The sequence below is a fragment of the Camarhynchus parvulus genome, chromosome 14 (genome assembly GCF_901933205.1).
Source record: "Camarhynchus parvulus chromosome 14, STF_HiC, whole genome shotgun sequence".
In the NCBI taxonomy this organism is placed as follows: domain Eukaryota; kingdom Metazoa; phylum Chordata; class Aves; order Passeriformes; family Thraupidae; genus Camarhynchus; species Camarhynchus parvulus.
This window is the reverse complement of record NC_044584.1, coordinates 3,424,533-3,450,453: the sequence shown is the minus strand read 5'-3', so window position 1 is coordinate 3,450,453 and position 25,921 is coordinate 3,424,533. Positions and strand designations below refer to the sequence as shown.

The following is a 25,921-nucleotide window of genomic DNA, read 5'->3' as shown; positions in this document are numbered from 1 at the left end:
GTGCAGTTTGCCCGTTACAGCTGCTTTCTCCTTTCGTTTTCACCTTCTTCCTTCTTTCCCTTTCTCTCCTAAACTGAAAATTTCTTCAGCCTAGCTGCTTTAGTCGTCTACACCCTCGCGGCCGTTCCTCCGCTGCCTCCCGTAAGAGCCGCAGAGATGCGTTCCCCAAGCAGGGCCGGGCCGGTCTCCCCAGGGCCAGGTGCGTCCCGCCCGGCAGGCTCCATCCCCCGCCCCTGCCTCACCTGCCGCATCAATGCCGCCACGCAGCCTCCGCGCTCCGGCTCCTCCGCCGGCGGCTGCCTCGGCTACTCCGGCACCCACAACTCCAGGCACCTCCGAGCTGCGCCCACACCCGCCAGCTCCGGAGGCGGCCGGCGCGGAGCCCAGCGGCCCTCCCAGTTTTGCTGGCGGCGGCAGCCCCGTTCGTGGCAGTGGGGCCGACCTCTTCCCCGGGCTACTCCGAAACCCTGCCGCAGTCCCAGCGCCTCCAAGCTCGGCCGGGCTCGGGACCGCACTGGACTCGGGCCGGGCTGGGGCTGTGGCGGTTCCGGTTCCTCCTCACCCTGCCCGGGCCGGGGGCGGGGCCGCGGCGCGCGGGCCCAGCTGAGAGCGCCGGCGCTCCCCGCCCCCCAAGCAACGCGCCCCATTGGCCGGGGGCGAGTGGGAGCGAGGCGGGGGCGGGGCCACGGCCCCAGCGCGAGCCAAACAAAGCGCGGCGCGGGGCGCGTGACGAAAGCTCCGCGCGGAGGAAGAGGCGGGGGCGCGTGTCGGCTAGGGGTGGATCGAGTCCCGAGATCTGGCTGTTGATTGGCTGAAAGAAAAGCCAATGGAGAGCCATCAAGCTGAGCCCTTTGGACGGGGCCCAGGATTGCATTGCTCAGGGAGCGGGTGGTTTATGTGCGGCGCGGTGTTTGCGGCCGCCGGGCGGCGACGCTGCAGCTCGGCAGCTCCGTCCTGCTCCGCCGGGCTGCGCCCGGGGTTCTCCGCAGCCCGGCGGCAGCGGGGCTCGCTACCCGGTGACACCGGATCCGCCGGCCGTACCGCTGACTCTCGCTCCCTTCGCCGGGACCCCCAGGAAAGCAGTGGGGCCGCTCTACCTGGAGCAACTGGGACGTTCGTGGGCTGCATTTGGGAGCAGGCGCTTCCCCCCGCCCTGCCCCCCCCGCCCCCCCTCCCGAGGCCCTTCGCTGGACCTGAGTTTTCTGCTGGGCATTCTTCTTTTCGCAGTGGGGGCTCCTTGATGTGGACTGATACTTCTATGTGGTGAATTCACGTTAACTGCTAAGCAGGATAATTTTAAAAAGTCTTATAACTGATATTGCATGAGATACTTTTCCCTTAATAACGTGTTTGTGGAAAGAACATTAGATCATTCTCTTTTTTGAATCTTTATAATTTTCATAGCAGGAAAGGGTGCCTTAGTCCTCTTCCAAGGAAAATCTCTGTAAGCTTAGAAATAAAGTCATAAGTAGTTAAACCTCATGGTGGTGTCCAAATTCTGGAAAATTGGGCTCCCTTAGAGTATGTTGCAAGTAATTATCTATGATGGTAGAAATGTAACGTATCTTGAGCACTGTGTTATCACCTGTAAATATGCTGTAAAGTGTATTTGTGAGTAACCAAGTCGACTGCTTTAAATGGAATTTGTTAAAAAACGTTTGTCTCCAGTGCTGAGCTTTGCGTTTAAATCTACATCTTAATTGTTTGGGTTTTTTTAAAGAAAATATTTTCCAATTTTGTTATAATCTTGCACAAGATCATATAGTTTATTTTTCCTCCTTGGCCACAACCAAATTCAACAATACTGTTAGGAAATGGATTCTGCATCTCCACTACCATGTATTTCCATAGTGCTTTGCAGATAGATGTGCAGTTATGTTCAGCTCTCCAGATGAAGGTTTCCATTATCTGTATGTAAATAACTTTCCCTGCTTGAATAGCCTCATTGCCTCCAGTGGACTGTTAAAGGGTGAAATTGCTCATGTGTCTAAATGTTTGTGAGAGAAAAGCTGACTGGAAAGGAGTTGGACAGGAGCTGAGAGGCAGGGGGTAGGGTGAGACACCAAAAGACACTTGAGCTTCCATTTGTTTGGTTTTGATCATGGCCCTTCCTCGCTATTCTGGTTTTACAGACCTGCACAGCTACAAAATGCAAATAATCTTCCAGTGTTTGTTGTCATGGTTTTCTAGGCCAGGCAAGAACATTAACTTGGATTTGTCCCACATCCTGTGTATTTTAAGGTGTGAATAACAAATTGCATTTTTACTAGAAAATAGAGCAAACAATGCAGAACTGTTCAGCAGAAGGACAAAGTTAATACTTTACGTTTGTTAATTTTTTAAATTTTGAACCTAATGTGCATGATCATTGCAAATTATAACATGGAAGTACTTTTTCCAAAGATCCTAGGTGTAAAAGTCACCAATATAGTGAATGTTCTATATTTTCCTTTTAGATTACTTAGAAGCTAGCAGATTTCATTAATAATTTATTTCTTCTTAAAAGGCTCTGAAATTGTTTATTCTGGCAGACAATAATGGATGATCTTTGCGTTGCTAAAGCAGTTCTTTCCCGTGCATGTAAGAGGATTTAAATGGAAGGACAGACTGCTATTGTTAATCCCGTATTGTTTACAGAATAAGGAAGCACCTAGTCATGCAACTTTGTTTCCTTCTTGGTGTGTGAGATCAAGCCCTTAGGGGAAAGGAGGAAATGGGCTGTGAGCAACTGCACTACTGCAGCCAGTCCTGGGACTTAAGGGATTTGGAGCTGTATCTTTTATGATACCAGGGACTTGGAACTAAATGATTTTTAAAGCCCCTTTCAACCCAAACCATTCTGTGGTTATGTGACTTTATGAGTAGAAGGGAAGATGTTAAGATCCTAGGAGTCCACATTCACTTGTCTATTTATCATAGAAACAGGGCTTCTCTGTCGAATATTGAAGAGCAGGAAAACTTCATTCCCTGCTAAGCCTGCACAAGTAGGAATATGTAGTTTAGTTATTGGGGAAAATATTGTGCAACATTGAAACCAGCCAATTCTGAGAGCTGTAAAGTGTTCGCTTGAGCAGAGACTCAAGTGGGTTGTTTAGACTATTTTTATTCCAGCCCAGAAAAGGATGATAGACTAGATAATTTTTTGAAGTTTCAGCTGGCTGTATGTTTCTTACTCAAGTGTATCATGTAGTTGCAGTAGTTTCCATGACAGCTTAGTTGTCTAAGAAAACAAGGCATCTGCACATGGTCTGCTCAAATCCTCAACTTCTAGTCTGATGAACTCAAGGCTACAGTGAGAACAATTGGCTGGGCAGAGGCAAGGGATGAATTTCTGATTTGGGGAGTGGCACCTGAGTGAGCCAACTGGGCTATTGCATGTTCAAGGAATCCACCACGAAGAGATGCCATAAATGACTGTTAGAGCTGATGCCTTGTAGAGGGAAAAGACAAAAAGCTCCAGGAAACAGGACTTTGTCAGTTCTGTTGCTCTGGTCTATGGGAGTTGCTGACTTGTAACAAGGTCTGAAGCCAGTGTTTTGCCTCTCTACCTGAATGCTGCCCATAATTCTAGCAGATATACAGTGTGTTTCAATGTACTGTATGTCTCTCACTGTGTACTTTTTTTCTACTTGCTACCAAATCAGAGGTGGTTTTTTTTGTTGTTTATTTTGTGGGGTTTTTTTGGTGTTTGTTGTTGTTGTTGTGTTTTTTTTTTTCTTTCACAAGAGTCTCTGCGTATTTGGGAAAGGAAACTTATAAACACCACATAAATGACACATTACACATGGCCAGTCAACCTCAAAATATACAGGAGCTGCTTGTTGTAGCTGTACCAGGTGTGGCTGCTTTTCATCAGCTTGCATAGAAGTGTTGTGACTTCAGAGGAATTACAAATGACTATGGGTAGGACAGTGCTGTGAGGATTTGGTCTTGAATTTTTTCAACCCTTTTGAAGGTGTTAGGCAAGCCTGGCTCTTAGAGCTGGCTGCAGGCCCAATGGGGGCGAGAGCTGGGAATGAAGCTGGGCTGTACCTGACATGGGTTGTAGGCGGCGTGCTGAGGGGGTGTAGGGTGGTAGGAGGGCTTTACGGGTTGTCTTCATTTAGATGTTACTTGAAAGACATAGTCGTTAAGTTAAAAGCTTTTCCCCCCAAAACTCTGAAAGACCCGCTGAGCTCCGGGCGGTACACTTAAATATGGTTACGATATGCGTTTCTATATCACGGAGGTTCAGCTGGGTCACACTTCGTCACAGCAGGTGCTTGATAGCATTGGGGATCGGGAGGGTTTGGGGAAGGATCTCGATTCTCGGAACGGCGGCACAGTCCATCACCTGCGGTAGAAAATACTGCTCACAGGCCAAGCCACCAAACCCTGAAGACGCCTCTGAGACCGTCGGGGACAGCGCAGCCGGACCCGCTGTGCTCGTCACTTTCCGCCACTCTTCGTGTGCCGCCGGGTGGCTTCGCCCATTCCCGTCACTCCTCGGCTTCACTCGGCTGTTTCCGCTCCCGACTCGCCCCGTTGTCGGGGTAACGCAAAGCATCGCGGAGCGAGTGCGGCCTGCGGCGCGGGCGGTGAGCGCGGGGGCGGGAGAGAGGGCGGCGGGCGCTGCCCACGGGCGGGGGAGAGTGCGCAGGGGGCCGCAGCCGCCCGCGGCGTGTCGGCCGGCTCTTCATGGTTGTATCTGGGCCCGGCCCGCGACAGAGGGGTTGATCGCGGGCAGCCGGAGGTAAGGGGCGCTTGTGCTGCTGGCGGCGGGGGCGGCCGAATCCACCCGCGGACGAGAATGTGGTGGCATGGCCCGCGTGTTTGTTTTCTCGGAGCCGTGGAGTTTATGGAGCCCCTTGTTCTGTGCCGGCGAGTGGCGATCATGGGCCGGACGGGGAACGCGCGCAGGGTTCGGTCCACTCCAGGAGCTGCCCACGGCAGCAGCAGCCTGGGCTCTGCCTGGCACAGGCTCCCCACCCCTTCTCCCTCTTTGCGGGTGCAGGATTCAACCGGGTTTTTGCTTCATCTGTTTTATTAGTTAGAGAAGATTGTACATAGTCATTAACCATCTTTTTGTAGCACAGAGCAGTTTTGTATTACCTTTTTTTTTTTCCTGGGGCTGACTCTTTTAAACAATTTCAAATTTTAAAACCAGCATTCTCATAGGTAGAGGTTAAAGGAAAGACCTTTGCTTTGGGAACCTTGCCAGAGAGTCTTGTTAAGGCATCTTGGACAGAGACCCCTTTCACCTTCATCACACTTTTCAGTGTGGTGACTGAGGGGCTGATGAGTCCACAGCTCCACAGGTACAGCAAACCAAGTTGCTATCAACCTCGATTAAATGTGCTGATAAGACTGTGACAGACATAAAAGCACCTTTTTAAGCATTGTCCCCAAAGACAGAATAGCATATATTTTTTTTCCTGATCGTTGATATTATTTTGTGAAATATGTGCACGTGTTCTGGCTCGCTGCTGTCATTTGCAGTCGTTAATGTTGTCTGTAGTGTTTATCTCTGTGAACCTCATGAAGTTTAACAAGGCCATGTGCAAAGTTCTGCCCTGGGCAATCTCCATTACCAATATAGTCTGAAGGATGAACAGATTGAGAGCAGCCCTGAGGAGAAGGACTTGGGGTACTGGTGGGTAAAAGACTAGAAATGACCTGGAAATGCGCACTGGCAGCCGAGATACCCCCATGTCCTGGGCTCATCACCACAGCGTGGGCAGCAGGGAAGGGGGGAATTCTGCTCCTCTGCCCTGCTCAGGTGAGATCTTCGGGTATACCTCCAGCTCTGGAGCTCCAGTGTAGGAAGGACACAGAGCTGGTGGACAGAGTCCAGAGATCCAGAGTCCAAAGAGATGCTCCAGAGTCTGGAGCCTCTCTTCTCTGGAGACAGGCTGGAGAGCTGTGGGTATTTAGCCTGGAGAAGAGAAGGCTCTGTGAACACCTCATTGTGGCCTTCTAGTATTTTAGGAATCCATTCAGTGCCAGTGCTGGTAGCTCAGGGTGTTCTGGCTCGCTGCTGTCATTTGCAGTTGTTAATGTTGTCTGTAGTGTAGTGTGATGTTGTCTGTAGCGTGCAGTTGCAGTGCAAGCTGCAGGTTGAGCTTTGGGTGGCCAGAGCAAGAGGCTGTGAACTGCTGACTCTGCATAACACAGAGCATGGGGACCTGTGGCCCAGCCAGGTGAGGGACACTCAGAGGCACTCAGCAGCAGCTGACAACCCCCAGACTTTCCCTGCCCTTAAACTGAAAGGGTGTAAAAGCCCAGGGGTTCCTTTTTTTGACATTCCTCCTTGGAGATACCAGCTTGAGCTGTGATTTTGTTATTGGACCAAAATGAAATTATTTTAATATCCAGACATCTGAGACTACTATGGGAAACCTATGGTTGCGCTGGTAAGGAAAGCTGGTTTGACTATGGAGGTGTAGCTGCACAGGGGCCTTGGTCCCTGCTTAGGTGGTGCACAAGAGTGATTGTCAGGGTGGCTTCTGGATGGCTGGACAAGGAAGTTGTCTTAAAAAGAACTTTATGGGATCTTGTAAGAAAGATGGATACAGACTTCTTACCAGGGCGTGTACTGACAGGATGAAGGACTAATGGTTTAAACTGGCAGAAGTAGTTTTATTGTGAGAAGAAAAGTTTTATTGTGAGGGTGCTGAGGCCCTGGCACAGGTTGCCCAGAGAAGCTGTGGCTGTCCCCAGATCCTTGAAGTGTCCAAGGCCAGGTTGGACACGGTTTGGAGCAACCTGGGATAGTGTGAGGAGTCTCTGCCCATGGCAGGGGTTGGAACTGGATGAGCTTAAGGTCCCTTCCAAACCATGCTGAGATTCCATGAGGTCTGACCATTTTTAAGAATTGCCTGTGGGCTGTTTCAAAAGTGTCTGTCAGATGTATCTAATTTGATCTTTGAGATCAAGTGTGGGGGCTTGGTCATGTTCTATTCTAAAATACAAAATGGTTAACTTTTTCAGAAATTTAATTTTTTTTGGAACTTTGGAAAAATAGAACATGCCGGATAGTTTGTAGAGGTGGTGTTACTTGGTTTTCTTTTTCTTTTTTGAAGAGTTTTTTGAAGAGGCAGTTGTCAAAGCTAAAGTTTAAATGCATGAGCTAGCAGTAATCACGTGAGTAATGAATTCCCAAGATCACAGCAAGAAAATGAATATTGGTTCAATTATTTTTACACCACTGAGTAATCCACTTATGTAAGCCATTTATTTATTTGTGTGTAGCAGTCTGCTGCACAACTCTGTGTAGTTACTGTGATGGTGAAGAGTATTTTATATTTGGGGTTGTCCATAATTTACCCAACAGTACCACTGAGTCTTGTTTTAGTAAGTGCCAGTCTGCCATTTTAAATTTACACAATTTTGGTTGAAAATTTTTTCTTGCTGTCTATTAATTCCAAAAGTTAAATTAATGAATTAGACAAGAGATGCAATTTGGAAGCTTGATAAACTTATTTCTGTCATTGAAGGAGACTGAAATATCTGAATAATAATAAGTAATATTAATAACTGCAGATGCAAGGAACAACTAAAAGTAGAAAATGGTGTCTGTAGAGAAGATATTACAGCTGTATGGCTTGATAAAACTGTTATTTTATATGAAATGTAGCTTTGTTTTCATTTAGGCATCTTACATTTTTATTTTAATCTGAAGTGAAATTCTTTATTATTTCAAACTTTGAGCCCATCTAAAGCTTATAGTGAAATATGGACTAAATCCTTCCTCTCTTAGAGGAAAATGAAACAGATAAAATAAGGAGTAAGGTAGTAGTATGGGCACAGGATTCTGGAACAGTACTGGAGATGTAAGAAAACTTTTAAAATACATGAAATCAAGATGAAAAACACTCCAAATTTTATTTGAATGGTTTGTTGGTGTGGTTTTTTTTTGAGTGGTGATAAAAGGGGACCATGCAATGCCACTTTGGGAATGCTGAGGATTTTGAAGGATTGTACAGATAAAAATGAGTGGATCTTGTTGGAAGATGAAATGGTTTGTCCTTAGGGTGACTGCTCTTGTCTGCTCTCATATCCAGTAGTTGATGTTGTTCCTTGTATGTGTCAGAGGCAAGATACAGAATTCCCAATTTACTGAACAGTGTTGCCCACCTTTCTAAATTAAGTACCCAGCAAATTAGTTATTTGAGGCACTGGCTGAAGATTTAAAGAAAAGAGACCTTAAGAGTCTGTTGATGCCCATTTTACATGCTGGTGGCTTAGGCTGGTGGCTCACTGCTGTGCATGTGTGTGCCTGTGTATTCTGAACTCATGGTTTACCTGTGCAGAAGAAAACATCTCTTCCCCTTAAATGTCACAGAAGCCTTTTAAACGTTTCATGCTTGGGGGCTTTTTTGTGTGTATGTTTGTTTGTGTTGTTTTCTTGGGGATCTTGTTTTGTTTTTCACCAGGTCTTGGCAGGGTTCTGTACCTGGGGAGGAGTAATCCCATGGACCAGTCCAGGTTGGGGACTGCCCTGCTAGGCAGCATCCCTGTGGAGAAGGACCTGGGGGTCACCAGCTGTCCTTGACCAGCTGTGTGCCCTGGGGCCACGATGGTGGATGCTGGGGTGGGTGAGGAAAGGCATTGTTAGTGGGTTGGGGAAGGGATCCCGCCCCTCTGTTCAGCCCTGGTGAAGCACATCTGGAGCACTGTGTCCAGTTCTGGGAGCTGGGCCTGTTGAGCCTTGAGAAGAAACAGATGAGAAGGGACCTCATCCCTGTCTGTCAGTGTCTGCAGGAAAAGCTCAGGAGAATGGACCAGGCTGTGCTCCATGGGGCTCAGCAATGGCACTAGAGGCAATGGGCAGAAACTGGAACATGGGAAGTTTCATCTAAATATGAGGAAGAACTTCTTTACTGTGGGGTGATTAAGCACTGAATAGGCTGCCCCAGAGAGGATGTGAAGTCTCCCTCATTGGGGATATCCAGAATTGTCTGGACACAATCCTATGCAATGTGCTCTGGGAAGACGTTGCTTGTGCAGGGAGGCTGGGCCAGTTGACCCCCTGAACTCTATGACTCACTGATTATTTGCTAGGAATTTGAGGTGTTTCACTGCAGCTGTTTTTGTTTTGAAACTGAGCTGACTGAATCCCATGACACAAATCCAAAGACCATGTCTGTGTATAAATTATTACAAATTATTACTGATGCCCTTGATTTCTGACCCACAACACTGAAAAGGGTTTTGTTCTCATGTTCTTTACTGTGCAACATCAGCACTTACTTTTTTCATTCAAATGCTGGTAACAGTTCCAATATAAATAGCAGATAGTGTGATTTCAACAGTACAAGCTCCAAAGTGGTGACAACTGTTGAAACTTACTTTGAAAGCCGAGACATGAGACTTAACAACATAAAAGAGTTCAGTTTGTACATTAATTAACATCTTCGGATATGAAGCTACTGGAAGTAGCTTTCTGGTAAATACTGAGTTATTTCAGAGTCCTTTGAAGTAGGCTAGCACAAGCCACTGGTGAGAGACTTGGTACTGGCTTATGCACACTGTGACTCTACATGTTTCTCCTTTTATTTTTAAATGCCACTCTGACATTGTCATGTCTGTGTAGTATATGCAACAAGATAATGCTGTAGTTTTATTTTCCCTCTTGTTTTAACCCGTATATATGTCATTATATATAGTACATAAATTTAATATAAATAGCGTATATGTATTATCTGCATAAGCAAACCTGATAGAGATGTTTTATTCCTTGTACAGGTGTGCAGTCTGAGACAGCTCCTGTTTTTATGGCTGTATACGTGGATCATCGAACAGATGCTCCTGATTCTGTTGCCTCCCCTTCCCACATAGCATGGCACCCACTTCATCCACTCCTGGCAGTTGCTTCCATCAGCACAGCAGGTGGGGGCTGTGTGGATATCTACCTGGAACAGGTGAAAAATCAACAACTTTGCTTTTGCTCTCAATACAGAGTCACAGAATTGCAGGATGGTTTAGATTGGAAGGGACCTTTAGGATCGTCTTGTCCCAACCACTTGCCGTGTGCAGGGACACCTTCCATAGACCAAGTTGCTCCAAGCCCCATCCAACCTGGCCTTGAACACTTCCAAAGATGTGAGATGTGTGAGAAGTCACACAGCTACTCTCAGCAACCTTTATCATTGTTCTAATTTAAAACTTCACATTTTTAATCTCTGTTTTTGCAGGCTTACTTATCCTCCTGAAGTATCTCTGGGTTTTAATTACTGTCTGTGTCCTGTGCTATACGGAACATGACAGATTCATCAGCCACTCATTATATGTATTTTTAAAAAGGTCTTCATAAATTAAATTGATCTTTCCTTTGAAATTTGATGTTTGCAGTCTATAAGTCTTGTTTGTGATGATTACTGATTTGCTTTTTGCTTCTCATAGTGTGAGATTTTCAGACGTGTATGTAAATGAACACATGGTGCTGCTGCTTTTTAACTCTTAAGTGAATAGAACATACTAAGAAATGGAAACTGAACAAATCACTGTACCACCTCAAGACTGAACTGATTTTCTGCCTGTAGACAGATATTTCTTTTGCATACTCTAACTTTTACACGAAAGCCTTGTGTAAGACTTTGGTTTGCATAATTTAGAGAAGTAGCACTAAAAGGTATCTAAGTCTGCAGCAGGCTTACTGAAACACGTCTCTTAATACGATAGCCTATAAAATGTGTACTTTTCAAAGTGTATTCTGAAAAATTGTTATCCAAGTTTAAAAAATGGAAAAAGAAATACTTAGAGAGGTTAAATAATTTGCATGAAATATTCTTGTGAACCATGCCTAAAGGAGGATCTGCCTTTAAGAGTTGTTGAAGCATTGGATTATTCTATGTCCTTAATGATGTTCTTTGTTCTTTTTCAATAGCTGGAATTTTTTTTTTTTACTTTGAAATGTGCTTGAAGCCTTCTTATATCCTTTATATGGGAGAAAAAGCTTGATATTGACAGGGCTATGAATTGGAAGGTTTGGTTGCTGAGTTTCCACTGGGCTGAGCTCACACTGATTTTTGTTTGCAGGGAGAACATGTGCCTGATTCCCATGTTGAGAGAAGTTTTCAGGTCACATTACTTGCCTGGCACCCTTCCAGACCCATTCTGGCATCAGGATGGGAGACAGGAGGAGTTCTGATACTGAACAAACAAGACAAGGAGCAGCACACTGTACCCCCAAATCACAGCGCCAAAATCACAGTCCTGAGCTGGAGTACAAGTGGTACCTGCCTTGTGTCTGGGGATGGGGTGAGTAGCTGAAATGCCGTATGGGTTTGATGTGGAACACAGTCTTGGAAGCTCTGTAATAGGAAAGGATCATGGAAAGGAGATTAATGGGGAAGGGAGACTTGTGTGGGAGGGAAATTTCTTTTCCTTAGGTACAAATTAAAACTGATAGGGAATAAAATAAACTCGTAGTGTTTTAATTTTTTCTACAATATTATTCTACAACTAAAGAATTGCCATTCTGTAATTTTTCTTTAAATAAAATTGTGTTGGATCTCAGTGAGTGCTGAGCGTTGATGAAGGTTTAAGGCTATTTCATGGATGGAATAATTGAGATATAGACCGTTTGATTTCTTTTGCTTCTGTCCATGCACAAGTTTTAGGGCACACTCAAGAATAGCTGTTGAGAAACAAATTCCAGCTACAACATATTCATCCATACTGAGTGCAGAGCAGTGCTCACAGGAAACCCATGCTAACCTCTCTTTTCCTAGTTTTATGAATGCCTTAATATTGTGTCAAATTGATTGTATTGGGAAATGTGACACTCTATTTCTTAATGAACTGGTTGCCCTTTTACATAGTGAAGTGAGAAAGTAGCTATTGAATATTCAGGATTAAGTATTCATAGAAGATTCTGATTTAGCCAGTTCCTGAGTCAGCCAATGAAGAAAAAAAATGCGGTTTTTTCCTGTATTTTCCCTGATTCAAACTTGAGCTTGCCCAAGAATTTCAGTTCTGCTCTTACCTATATGTTAGAATTCCCAATATTCTTATTGAGAGGAAAAGTTATTAGAATTCATTGTTTGTAAAGTTCTGCTGCTGCATTTGACAGAAATGCAGAAATTCAAAATTTATAATAAGGAGAATTTATAATCTTCTTTATTAGAAAAGAGAAAATTCTTCCCAGGCGAAAGATGGACACATCTCAGTGTAGCTGAGGCCTTAATCATAATGAGCCAATGCATTGATATAGACAGAACTTACATTTATGAGCAAAATACTTTTCAAATTGATTTCAAACCAGTGTCACTATGCTATGGTCTGAGGTGCAGCCGAGATATACTTCATTTCTTACATATTATCCAATAGTTTATACGTTTATTTTTAATATTTTTCCCATGAGGGTTTATTTTTAGGAAACTTCCATTAGGTGAGTGCTGCCAGGATCATGTTCTGCTTATATTAGAGGAAATTCTTTAGAAATAAGATAAATATTTGGATCCTGATTAAGTTTCTGTTTCACCTAGAGGCTGATTGGACACTGGAAAGGCTCCCCAGGGAAAGCTCAGAGCTGCAAGGCTTCCAGAGCTCCAGGAGCCTTTGGACTAGCACTCGGGCACAGGGTGGGATTGTTGGGTTGTCTGTGCAGGCCAGGAGTTAGGCTTGATGATCTATGTGAGTCACTTCCAACTGAGCGTATTCTATGATTCTATCTTCAGTAGGGTTTCTGTCATTGTACATTCTGAAATGCAAGAAAATTATTTGAAAATAACTTCATACGGTTGGAATAGGATACTGTGAAAATCAGAAGCTTTTATTTTGTTTTAAGTAAAAAGAACATGAATGATTTCCCCGTTTTGATCACACAGAGGATCTAGGTGCTTTCTATAATGAAAGCCTATTTGTAAGGCAAATTGCTTTCATACCAAGTAACTAAAGCTTTATGTTTTTAAAAATTATTGGGAAGTTACAGGATGGAATCAGAGAATATCTCCATTTGGAAAGGACATTTAGATAGATGATAAGGTCAATGTCCTGTGTCCTTTAAAAATACCATTTGAAAACAGATGAGTTCTGCATCCTTTCCAGTGTGACTTAGGAGAGGTTGTGAGCCTTTTTAGTTTCTAATCTCACGTGCTTCTAACTAAGAATTGAGATTGTGCAAGTCAGGTATCTAGATACAGGCTGGAATATCTAGAAGGAGGTAGAACGAAGGTCAGCAGCTTTAGAAAGCTGCAGGCTTTTCCTCCAGGTTATAAATGGTGCAGGTGATTTTAGTTGGGATCCTTGGAAATTGGTGGCATATAAAGTTGATGGAAGAGTGAGAGGAGGAACCAACAAGGTTGGTTCATAGGATCCTGTGATTTTCAGAGGTAACTAGCAAACATTTTATGAACTGCAAGTATCCTCTTGGGACAGGAGTACAGCAGTGTCACAGTTGCATAGCTGAGTGGCATTCTTTAACCTGCAGACACATAGCACTTAAACAGTTTTGGATGGTATAACTATTGCCATCTTACCGTTGAAAAGAAGTTAGAAGTTTGAATCTTAGGAAAAACAGAAGGAAATGTTACTTTGGAAGGCCTCAGCTGCATCTTGTCTGGCTTCTAGTTAGAATTGTGAAGAATAAGTGACCACTGCTACCACTTCCAGGAAAAGGATGATACTTCATTGAAAACAATAAATAAAAATAGAACAAATTCTAATACCACTTTATGGTTGTCTATCTTAATGAAATAAAATGAGATTGAATTTGATATTGAAAATTGTTGCTGGGTTTTTTAATGTAGTGCTTACAAGGAAGGTTCCTAAATGCAATTTGGTTTCATAAGCACTAGCATAACAACAACAATAAATAATCATCTTAGCATTCCAACTGTGAGGATATACTGTAAGTCAGTTTGTTGGAATTTGTCTCCATTCTTTTCAGTCACCAGGGGTTTGTTGCTCCTGAGCTGGCACTGCAGGGTGTGTTATGTCAGCACCTGTGCCAGGCTCAAGGGCTGGCCTGTGTTGACCACTGTTGAGTTAATTGGCTAACCAGACTTCCTTTCTTTAGCATATATGATTTTTCTAGTTACTAGATTATTTTTCTAAAAGTAAGTTCTTGATTTTTCTAAAAGTAAGCTCTTGAATGTCTGCTCTGAAAGAGGAGGAAAGCTCCAGAAATTAAAAAATTCTGCCCTTAGTCTTTCTACACCCTGTGACTTTACATGTCTAATCATATACCCATGCTCATCTACATCAGTTTTATATACACTTACTGATGCATATGCTCTGCTATCTTTTATTTCAATTGCTAAAAAATAAGCTATCAGACTACTTTCAAGAAAGAATGTGGAAAGGACATTATCAAGACAAATATTTACATCTGCTACTTGCAGAAGAAAACTAAGACTGTTGCATGTAATTGCTCTGGCAGTGTGATTTAACTAAGAAAGGATAGGGCCAACAAGCTTTTTTTAGATAATTTGATTTTAAGGGAGCAAATAATATAATGTTAAAGATAGCTTTGATTCCCTGTGGCTTAGTTTTAAGTGGGCGTAATTGTATGTGACAATTAAACAAAAGGAAGGGTGTTGCTCTATCAATAAAACATTTATTTTTATGTGCAGTGATTAGCTTGAGTCTGAATTCTCATCTGTGTGCAAAGGGTAATGAATTAACTTGTCTTTTTCTAGCACGGTGTCTTGTGTCTCTGGAAAATGGACCATAGGGGCAGAGTGCAGGGTCCTGCCCTGGTTAAGCAGGAGTATGGGAAATGCTTGTGGCACTGTGTCTTTCGGCCACCCCCTCCTAGCGAGTGAGTATTGGCCCCATCAGAGCTCTGATAGACCAAGTCTTTGTCTTGTTCCACAGAAAGAAAGTCCTACCCACAAATGGACTATTTTAAAATATATATAAAAACGTTCTTTTCCTAACTGCCCTATATTTCCAAGCTCTTCTTCCACTCTGATAGCTGGCTCTGTGTCCTGTGTGCAGTAACTGGTCTTCTTTCTCTTCTCCACATCATCTGTCGGTTACTCTTGACTCTTCTGTCTTAGTTCTTCTAATTGGAAATATTGCTGATTGTGGAAAGCCATAAACACACTGGAAACACAATTATCATTATATTATTGTCAAAAATAATTAAATTAAAAGTCAGTTCTTAAACATTATTATTTCTTTCCTGTCCAAGCAAGAAATAGGAAGCAGCTGTAGTGAAAAATAAGAGTTCTCCTTGTCTGGCTTTTCTGTTTCACATCTCTGAAAAAATAGTGATGTGTTTTGAAAAAAAAGGTGAAACAATGCAAATGAAAACTAATATTGAAATTTTGTTTTGTATCTTTTTGAGTTTGCCCTTTTTTCAATCAGTGTATGAAATATTTGTTCTCTTTATACAATATGCTTTATTAACTTCTCATTTGTTCTTTGAGACTGAAACTACTGTTATGAAAAGAATTAGGAATGAAGTATCTCTCTTTTCAGGGACTTTGTACAGCTGGCAAAAGCAGCTGTGAGCGGTGATGAGAAAGCCTTGGATATGTTTAACTGGAAGAAAGCTGGAATAGGACTGCCTCTGAAAAGAGCAGTCCAGGAAGGACTCTCCTTCTTTATCACTTTGACAGATGGTAAGAGCAAAACCACTTTTCCATTTGGCTGGGAAGTTGTTTCCTTAGAGCTTCAAAATAGCTCAGTGCATGATAGTCTTGGGTATATTCATATATCCCTCATATTAATATACTCAATAGGGTAGAGTATTCTATAGGAGTTGTAGAATGTTTGGTAAGAAATGAATAAAACTACCGAAATCTTATCTTCAGGATGGTCTTGTTCACAAGGTCACCAGAGGTACTGGGTTAGTCAGGTTCCGAGGAAGTGAGTATGAGGAAAACAATCTCTAACACACAAGTGTTAGAGATTTTGTGCAAAGCTTCAAAATAATGCATGTGTTGTGGGTTCTTTTTTCTATAAATAGGCAAATTCTGCTAAAACATACATCTTAAATTCTCAATTTTCTTTTCACTTTTTTCTCATGCTTTGAAATGATGCTTCAGTCTTACGGAGCAACAAAAAGTCTGAGAATCTGTTTTGTTTAGTTTGCTGCCTAATAGTGTTTCTTCTCTGTATTTTCCTCTTCCTTGCCTTTTACTCTTCCCTGTCTTTTCCTATCCTTTCTAGTTTTCTGGGTACTAGTTTGCTCTAAGCTAACTTTCTTCCCACCCCAAATTTTTTTGTGATGCCATCTCTCTGTAATTTGCTCTCTCTGAACTGGAGCCAAAATGTGTGTGAGAAGTTGCATAATGGGTGTTTCTGGTAGGTGATTCGAGTCATCCTGTTGATTCAAGTATTAACTGTTCTGAAAACGTTTCAGTTATGCTGGTTCTGCAGCTCCGTTACAATTTGATTCAGTGTCGTACCAAAATTGACACCCCTTGTTTACACCAGTACAGCACCAGTACAGCTTGCAGGAGGGGCATGGGCCAGCTGCGTGGTTGGTTTGCAGTGTACCTTCTTTTAATGTGTGAATACAAGCCTCTTTACTAGAAGGGTACCATTTAAATGGAAAATGGACACAAGGTGTTTCATAAAGATACGAGGAGAGAAGCTTTAGGGAGCTGTGCCGATTCCGTCCTCACCTTCAAAGACGCTGTTGTGATGGTGCAGAGCCCCATCTAGGGACAGGCTGTGTGTCCTGCAGGTGCTGTCCTTGGCTTGGGCCTCTGTCTCGGTTTGAGACAAGTTAGGAGGAAACGTCCTGAAAGGGGCGTCTCCTCTGAAAAAAAGGCCAGTTTGCGGCGCAGCCTGTTCCCATCAGACGAAAGGAATTTCTTGAAGAAAAGGGAAAAAACCTGTTAATTTAACACAGAGAGTGCACGCCAGCACGGGAACAAGAATGAATAATGTTAGATATGAAAACCTTCTCGCTGCAGAGAAAGCTGGTGGATTTTAGAGTCCTGCTTGGCTTCTCCCGAGGTCCGGAGCCGGGTGTCCCTGCAGCCTCCCCCCACTGGGCCGCGGTGTGGGACTCCCTGTGATGGTCTGGTTTTTTGGACTGGAGCAAAGTTGAACAGTTCCAGAAGAAGAAGCCACAGTCCTGGGAAAAACTTCTTGACTCAGCTAACATAAAAAAGCTAGCTACAAGCAAAAGAATTTAACTCTCTTCTCTCCTGAGAAAGACCAGGGGAAGAGTCTGTGTTTGAACACAAACTGACGGAAGAATTCCCCTGGCTTCTCCCCCTCTCTCAGACCTAGCTCTGAGTTACAGAACCTGTGTCTGGGCATAAAGCAGATGATAAAGGATACAGTATTATAAAGTCACCCCAAGACAGCCTCCTTGTTGTATTTCTCAAATTTCAATCAAATGATACTGTCTGACTGTTCTTGTAAGCAGATTCATTGCTTGGGTTGGTTTGAGTGTATGTATTTTGGACTCAGTTTTTAGTCTAGTAATGATCTGCTCTAACTTCCAAATGTCCTGAGAAGGACTTGGAGGTGCTGGTGAGTGAGAGCTGGACATGCCCCAGTTGTGTGTGCTGGCACCCAGAAATAGTCTGTGTGCTGGGCTGATCCCACAGTATGGGCAGCAGGGAAGGGGGGGATTTTGCACCTCAGCCCCACTCAGGTGAGACCCCACCTGCAGAGTTGCCTCCAGCTCTGGGGTTATCAACACAGGGGTGACATGGAGCTGTTGGAATGAGTCCGGAGGAGGCCATGGAGATGCTTCATGGACTGGAGCCCCTCTGCTCTGGAGTTAGGCTGGGAGAAATGGGGGTGTTCACCTGGAGAAGAGAAGGCTTCAGGGAGAGCTCAGAGCCCCTTGCAGTGCCTAAGGGGGCTCTGGGAGAGCTGGAGAGGGACTTTGGAGGGCTTGCAGGGACAGGACAAGGGAACGGCTTCCCACTCCCAGAGGGCAGGGTTAGATGGGATATTGGGAAGGAATTGTTCCCTGGGAGAGTGCTGAGGCCCTGGCACAGGGTGCCCAGAGCAGCTGTGGCTGCCCCTGGATCCCTGGAAGTGTTCAAGGCCAGGTTGGATGAGGCTGGAGCAACCTGGACTAGTGGGAGGTGTCCCTGCCCATGGCAAGAGGATTAAAAAGAGATTCATTTTTAAAGTCCCTTCAAAACCAAAATGTCCTGTGATTTAAGAAGATGAGGATATCTATGCAGGGTTTTATTGCAGGGAGAAAATAAAGCAGTAGGACAGGACTTGGATCAGCCATGGAGTGGCCACAGGCCCAGCACAGAGAGCACCCCCTGTGCTGGATGCTGCTGAGGCACCTGGATTCTGGGCCTCTCATGACAAGAAGGACCTTAAGGGGCTAGAGTGTGTCCAGAGAAGGGAACAAAGCTGGAATAGGGTCTGGAGCACAAGTCTGATGAGGAGCAGCTGAGGGGGCTCAGCTTGGAGAAAAGGAAGCTCAGGGGGAACCTTCTGGCTCTGCATAACTCCCTGATGTTCAGGCAGGTGGGGATTTGTGCTCTGCTCCTAGAGAGCAAGGAGCAGGACAAAGGGAAACAGCTTCAAGTTGTGCCAAGGGAGGGCAGACTGGTGGAAGGAATTTCTTCGCAGGAAGGGTTGTTAGGCATTGGAACGGGCTACCTTGGGCAGTGGTGGAGCGATCATCCCAGGAAGTGTTCAAAAATTACTAGATGTGGCACTTCACTGTATGGTTATTGGGTGTGGTACTACTTGGTCAAAGGTTGGACTTGATGATTTTGGAGGTCTTTTCCAACCTTAATGATTCTGTGAGTCTATGATTATAGAGTAGTACAACTTAATGACATTATAATGGCTTTTAAAATGTTGATGGGTGCATTAGTTACCGATGTCAGTGTTTTTAGGAAAACACTGTCCCATTTGCCAGTCAAATTATGGATTAAAGCTGAATTTGGTGTGTGGTGCAGTGTTTCCTAAGCAATGAAGAACTTCAGGTCCACAGTTTTCCATCATCTCAACTCTGCTGTAAATTGAACCAATTCTTAGCTGCCATTCTTCTTTCACAGATTTTTTTCCAAGACTGAAGATTTCAGACGCTATCATTCATACAGAAAGTTTATTTGCAGTTTAAAATTATTTAAAGTATTCCCCTTTGGATCTTCTAAATGGGGAAAAATATGCTTTGGTTTATTGCTCTGGTCAGCTATTGTACTGTCTATCCTGAGAGGAACTAGAAAATGAAAGAATTTTTGTTATTTTTACATTTTCAGCACTTGAGGAATGTTTTATTAAGGCAGAGAGCATCAACTTTGGCTTTTGTAGCTAAAAGATGTCAGCTAAAATCTGCACCTGATTTATTTGTCCTACAGGTTCTGTGCACTATGTGAATGAGGAAGGGAAGACAAGGCAGGTATTGTCTACAGACAGTCTGGTCCGAAAGCTCCTGTTGCTAGAGGAAAGAGATGTTTTACTTGTAATAACAGAGACTCTGCAGTTGTCTTTACATGCAGTTTCTCCCGAGGGAGAAGCAGAAGAGCTCATGAAGGTAAGAGTCATACTACAGGATAAAGTTGCAATATTTATTCTTTATAAGTTTGTTTTGTTTTTTGATTATCACTATTTTGCTTTCAAATGAATCAACTCTCATATTTGTTTCTCAGATAATATGTTGATGAGGAAGCAAAAATAGCTTATCTAAAAATGGAATAGAATGATGTGGTACTGAACTTGGAAAGATGGTTTTCATATTTTCTTCCTGTTTTTTCATAGTTCTTTTCATTTTGACCCTATCTTAATTCTTTTACACTTGCTTTCAGTTTCTTAGTGAATTGGAAATTCCAGTTGTCCTGGTTGCAGAGGTGGGTGGTGCTTAGCACCATGTAGGTGCAGCTAAGTTATTCTATACCACCTATATCATCACTATTTTCGGGGAGAAAACACACATGCCCCATTAAGTGGGCACCATTCTGCCTTGCTCTCTCTCATGGGGAGGTTGTCAGCATCAGCCCTGCAGACTCTGTCTTCTGCCCCTGCCATCCACCCTCTTCTGTTTTCTCGGAGACACTATGGGATATGGTGCTGAAAGGAAAACTGCAGAACACAGAACTGATGTATGTTGAATGGCAGCACCAATGGGGAGACTCTGGGCAGGGGACAGGGAAGGCCCCCATTCCAGCCAAAGGGAGCCCAGCCGAGCCCAGTCCAGCCAAGACCATTCCAGCTAAGCCAGGCCAAAAGGAGTGCAGCAGAATTTCAGGGAAGTGGCAGCAACCTGTAGGATCAACCCCCAGTATGGCAGAGCGGTAGAAGCAATGGTGCAGGCCCTTGTGTGGAACTGAGCCTAGCAGGGCATCCATCTTGGATGACCCAGTTTTTGGGAGGGTCTGTATGCCATTGTTTTTTGTTGTCTTGGTCTGGGAGGGGCGGTAAGCCTCTTGTCATACTGCCTTTGTTTGCGACAGCATGTGGGAGCCTGGGGAAGTCATGTAGACGCAACCTATGGGGAGCATCCACCATTTTGGTGTTGGTCTCAGCAGTCACATAAAACTAATTTTTTGTGGCTGAAGCACCTTCTGGTTTTGGATATTTTTTAAAATTCATATTGCTGTTTCTTATTCCATTGCTTTTTGCTTTCAGTAAATTATCTCAATCCATACTCTCTGCACGTCTCCCTCCGTTACCGGAAGGGGCAGGAGAAGGGCCATGGCTTATTTGGCATTTAATTTTTTGCTGGTGTTAAGCCACCACATTTAACTGGTGCCCAAGGTAAGGCTCAAGAGGATTGAGATAACTTTGATCTAACCATTTGTGTTTTAGGTAGAGAGCTCCCTGGTTCTAGTGTTGCTTGGTGTGTTCGTGAGGGTATGATACCTAACCCTGCATGTACTCCCGTATATGCACTATGTATCCACCACAGTGATCTGTTTCACAGTGACCTGGGAAGCATGCCCTCGTTGATATGTCTAATAGGTTTCCTCTGTCCAGTGTACACCATGTTAAGATTTAGGACAGAGATTTCTAGGGAAGTTGTCCAGAAACATGTCCTGGGATGGATAGTCATTAGTGGTGTGGCATGTAGGAGAAAATGGGCCAGCTTTTGAAAGAGTACTCTACTCCTGGTTTGGAAGTTCACCCCTGAACAACTACAGGGCCCTGATAAAGTGTTTGAAAGAGAATTGCTGTGGCAGTTCCAGAGAGGTGCAAAATTATGGAATGTGCTGGACCATGGCAACTATTTATTGGACACTGCTTGTTTTTATGCAGCACCCTCAGAGGGAGGAGGAGGAAGGCAAAGCAACAGGCACTATGGCCATTCAAACTGCAGCTTATCCACAAGAGCAGCCTGTGCTAAGAGCAGTTGCCTGTATTCAGAAGAAGAAATCCAAGACCAAATCAGTTCATGTAGTGAGTGATGAAAAGGAAGCAGGGCCCTCACAACAGGAGGAAGAGACAGGGCCAGAGATAATCACCCAAACCCTATCCCTGAGTGAGCTGCAAGACATGCAAAAAGATTTCTCACTCCAGTCAGGTGAGCCCCTGGTGACCTGGGTGCTCTGATACTGGGCTATCGTGGCCCGTGACATGAAATTAGATGGTAGTGACACTTTGCCACTGGGATCCATGTCCTGGGATGCAAGTATTGACCACAGGATTGGGAAAGGACTAGAAACTCTCAGCCTCTGGACGCAGCTCCTGTCAAATGTGAGGGAAAGGTTTCCTTGGAAAGATGACCTTTTAGTGCGCTGAGACAAGTGGAACACTATGGAGGAAGGTATCTGGTACCTGAGAGAATTAGCTGTGCTGGAGATAATATTTTTAAATAATGAGCAATTCCTTACTAATCCAGAAAATATCCAGTGTTTGCAAAACATATAGCAGAAATTCTTACTGAGTGTGCTGATGTCATATGCAAACTCATTGGGAGTGATGTCATGGAAAGAAGAAGAACAGAACATGGACTATTTGGTTACCAAACCTCAGATATATGAAGAAACTATCTCCACCCCATTGTGGGCCCATGTCTCCTCAGTGGAAAGACTGACAGAGGATCTCCAGAAATTAAGAGAGGAAGTTAAAGAGAAAATGTCTCACAGCCTGCCCTGTGCTATTACAAAATGCTGCTTGTGGGTAGACCCCAAACCTTCACTTTTCTAAGATGTTTTTTTCTTTTTATCCAAGACGGAGAAACACTGGACGCATGTGTATTACAGCAGTGTCCACTTCTTATTGATCATTACTTATGTTTGACTAGAAGTAAGATCTGGAATTTCACATTTTAAAGGAATCTTTATTAAATTCTAAGAGAAGTTCTAGTGCAAGAGTAAAATACTGCTCCTTATCTACTTAATTAACCCACTCCAGGGTTTCTTTTATTAAATTTATACATTGCAGTCTTGATGCATTTTATGGTGATCATTGTCAGAATCATCTGAATTTACTATCTGAATATGTCTGAATTGACAGATAGGTCTAGTTAATTTCATATTTTTACTGTTTAGCCAAACCGTGCAGTTCAGATGCTCAGTGTCCTTCAGTGTGCTCCTCTGACCTTCTGTAAATGTATTTATTTGCTAATGGTTAACAGGTGAAGTTGAGTGGGAAGACTGGTCATTCTGCAGACATGATTCTAGTAGACCATAGCCTGGTTGTTACAGCACTAGGTGAGACAGTCATCAGGTAAGAATGAAAGTTGTTCTGGCTGCCCCTGAGAAGGGCCAGCTAAAAGGTACAGTCTGCGATGAACTGAGTATTTTGCTGAAATGTTGGCTGGGGGTTTTTTACCAATAATGAAAAAATCCCAACATTTCCTAATTTTGTTTGTAAAAATAAGTAGAGAAATTAAATGATTTTTTTTTTCAAGGACAGAAACTAATTTGGTATGGCTTGCTTTCTCTCTAGGTATTTTATTTTGTCAGGCAGTGCTACCTATTCTGTTCCTTCCTTGAGTGCTGTTACTAGTTTATTCTGAAAATAAATCCAGTTGGGGGTTTTGCATGAAAGTGCAGCCCCTTTGCCATTCTTGCCTATGTTACTTTCTGATCCTTAGGATACTCATGGCATCAGCAACCAGGATGCTTACTTTTCAGGACGTTTATTTTACTGTAATGTAAGACAAGTATTTCAATTACTTCTTTCCCTAATCCTTCAAAGTCTGTTGCTTTGCCATGCTGTTATGTTACTGTGTTCTGTAGTTTTACCTTTTTTACAATCTTTTCTACCTTGTCTTTACTATGACCTGCTCTACCTGCTCCTCTAACCTTTGGGAGGGTGAGAGTGTTCCATTAATATCAGTATTTCCCTTTATTGAGCCTCTGTCTGCTACTATCAGACAGAATCTTTTGTTCATTTTGTGAGAATGCAATAAAGACCAAATATCAAGAAGGAATAGCTTCGTGGCAGTATTTAGTTGTAGAAAATAGATCTGGAATCCAAAGGACTACTGACTAACCCAGAAATATTCTTAAAATAGAGGAGAAGCATAATTAGGGAGGAAGAAAATTGCAACTGGCCCTTACTTCTTTCATTTTTTTTAGAGCTGCACTTGCTTCTGACTTCTTTCTTCATAGGAAAATATCCCAAAACATGCTGCAGATTAAAAACTCAAAGGAAAAGGAGGAGATTGTTAAGAAATTCACACTCCCCAGGCAGCTTCTGACAATTTAATTTTAAAAATTAAATTATCTAGGTATTGTGGAAATAGTAAGTTAATGCCATGTACGGCATCCTATTGACTGGGTTTGGCAAGACACTTGGAATGAAAAGCATTTTAACACTCTTGTTTTGTGTGCCTTAGGTTCTGGGATTTGGATCAAGATGAGAACTATATGCTCTCCCTAGATATGCAATTTGGCTTTGAGGGGGGAGAATGTATTAACTGTGTTTCTTACTGCAGTGCTAAAGGTGAGAAATAATGTGGCAGCTGTGATCTCTGGTACTAAACCTTGTCAAACCTCAGCCTTCCATGCCCTGTAATAATTTCAGTATGTTTGTCTTGTGACTGAGGATCTCAGTGGTAGTATGTGATGTTGAAGATTTTAGTTTGGATCAGAAATATGCCTTGAAAGGTGAAGGGAAATAATTCAATACTCAGCTACACTTGGACTCACTGTGGAGCTGTCTTGTGGCATATGAGCTGGATTCCCTTTGACATGAGTACCCCTGGAGTACACCTAATGAGCTCCAACATCTTTTGGGCATTCAGTCTACAAGCCTGCACTACAGCTAATGCAAAATAGAGCTTAGTGACATGTATTGTGTATATGCCTGGTCCTTACAACAGATCGTTTCTACAGACCTGCTCCTGGGCACCACCTTGTTTGCTAGCGTAGGCACAGCTGATATCTGCTGCAGTGGTTTTCAGTGGTTGGTTGCCCAAAGTGACTACAAAACTAGCTATTTAAAAATAAACATAAACCACTGGAGGAATGGCTGAGACTGGGGGGTGCATGCATGGAGCAGCTTCCTCATGAGGCACGTATCCAGCCTCTGGTTTTTGTGAGCAGTGACAGGACCCAAGGAAACAGCCATAGCTGTGTCCAGCCAGGGAAGGGTTAGACTGCATATCAAAAGTTTCTCCCCCCAGAGGGTGGTCAGGCACTGAGCAGGAAGTGGGGACAACCCCAAGGCTGCCAGAGGTAAAGAAGTGTTTGGACAACACTCCCAGGCGCATATTGGGATTGCTGGGACTGTCCTGTGCAGGGCCAGGAACTGAATTGGATGACCCTTGGGGACTCTTCCAGCTCAGGATATTCAATAGTTCTATATTCTAAGAAAAGGTTAAAATGAAGTAATTGTCTGATGCATTTAAAAAAATCACTTCATCTGGTAGCTTAGAAGATGCACCTTACCATGTGGAACTTCTCCCACTGGTTCTTCAGAAAAGTTCTCCAGTTCTCCAGTACAGGACTAGGATGTTGGTTTGCAGTGAGGAGACAAATGCTGCTGCTAGAAAGTGGCTTCTCTGTACCCAAGAACCAGAGCTTGCTCCCTGTTACACTGTGTAATGTGGGTTTGTTTTTCTGAAGTGCAAGATGAAATGCCTGAAATGTTTGTGAATGGCAGGTATCTTGGCAGCTGGAACTAGCAAGGGGAGAGTAGCAATGTGGAAGAAAGCAGCAGGATCTCATCAGAGCACATGGGCTTTGGAGGGCAAAGAGAAGTGGAAGTTCCAGGCATCTACAGAACTTGAAGGAAATGTCACTCAGATAAAGGTAAAAAAGGAAAGAGCCTCCTTGAATGTTAGTGGGCTTCACAAACCTTAGATGAAAAGACCATCTTTGTGAAACCAGTGAACATGATCTCTATCATATGGGTATGTGTTCCAGCAGAGGCTGGTCCTCCTTCAGAAGTAGGAGGAAAACCGCTGAGAATCAAGTAACTTTTAAAATTGGATGGGCAGAAGTACTCCCTGTTTGTACCTAGTCTCTCCATCATATCGCTCGCTGGCAAAACCTATGGATTCAGCTCCCTGAAATTATTTTCTGGGAAAAAAAAGGATTATCAGGAATGTCAATTTTACTTAAATTTATTAAAAAGGCAAGAAAATCTGACTAAATGAGTGATTTTATTAGTTAATATTTTTTTTCTATTTGTCACTTTCTCAGTGTAAAGTTTCATCTCACTGGTAGTTGTAAAAATAAAAATATATATTTACAACCAAATATTCTTTGGTGAGATGTGCCATCTAGAAAGGAATGCTATATATTTTAACATATTGTCTGTTAAATGTCAGGATGAAGCATTTTTATTTATTTGGAATATTTTGTCACAATGCGGTTTAACATTGTCATTCTATGCCTAATAGCATTTTGATATGCACAGAAGAGAAATGCTGAGTGTAACAATCATAAATTTAAATTTTAAAAATTTTATATTAATGAACAGCTTTTTTTTTGCCACCAGCATTCTGCTAAAAAGGCAAAGCTTGTGCTTTAGGTTCTCCAGGATCTTTGGTTGTTGGGTTTTATACCATATTATTAGGTTTTTTCAATTTTTGAGTGTTTCTGTTATACTTGACATCATTCTGTTGCTGTGCTTCATATGTGAGAACAGTCGCCAT

At 43.3% G+C, this 25,921-nt stretch overlaps 2 protein-coding genes across 4 annotated transcripts in view; one reads left to right on the top strand and one right to left on the bottom strand.

Moving 5' to 3' along the window:
* Positions 1 to 583, bottom strand: part of CRAMP1 (cramped chromatin regulator homolog 1) — a 49,012-nt gene extending 48,429 nt beyond the window's left edge. The window contains exon 1 of the mRNA XM_030957915.1: positions 243 to 583. The gene's annotated coding sequence lies outside the window, so the exon portion shown is untranslated. The remainder of the gene's footprint in view (positions 1 to 242) is intronic.
* Positions 584 to 4,459: 3,876 nt separating this feature from the next.
* The window catches only part of IFT140 (intraflagellar transport 140), an 85,125-nt gene continuing 63,663 nt past the window's right edge, over positions 4,460 to 25,921 (top strand). For 2 of the 3 annotated variants that reach the window (XM_030958543.1, XM_030958541.1), the window contains exons 1-9: positions 4,460 to 4,577; positions 9,727 to 9,902; positions 11,020 to 11,241; positions 14,625 to 14,746; positions 15,412 to 15,554; positions 19,233 to 19,408; positions 22,448 to 22,539; positions 23,657 to 23,763; positions 24,925 to 25,073. In XM_030958543.1, coding sequence (XP_030814403.1) covers positions 9,756 to 9,902; positions 11,020 to 11,241; positions 14,625 to 14,746; positions 15,412 to 15,554; positions 19,233 to 19,408; positions 22,448 to 22,539; positions 23,657 to 23,763; positions 24,925 to 25,073 — 1,158 coding nt within the window. In that variant the 5' untranslated portion in view covers positions 4,460 to 4,577; positions 9,727 to 9,755. Of the gene's footprint in view, positions 4,578 to 4,619; positions 4,733 to 9,726; positions 9,903 to 11,019; positions 11,242 to 14,624; positions 14,747 to 15,411; positions 15,555 to 19,232; positions 19,409 to 22,447; positions 22,540 to 23,656; positions 23,764 to 24,924; positions 25,074 to 25,921 lie in introns of those variants that run through there. The other variant, XM_030958542.1, reaches the window with a different exon arrangement.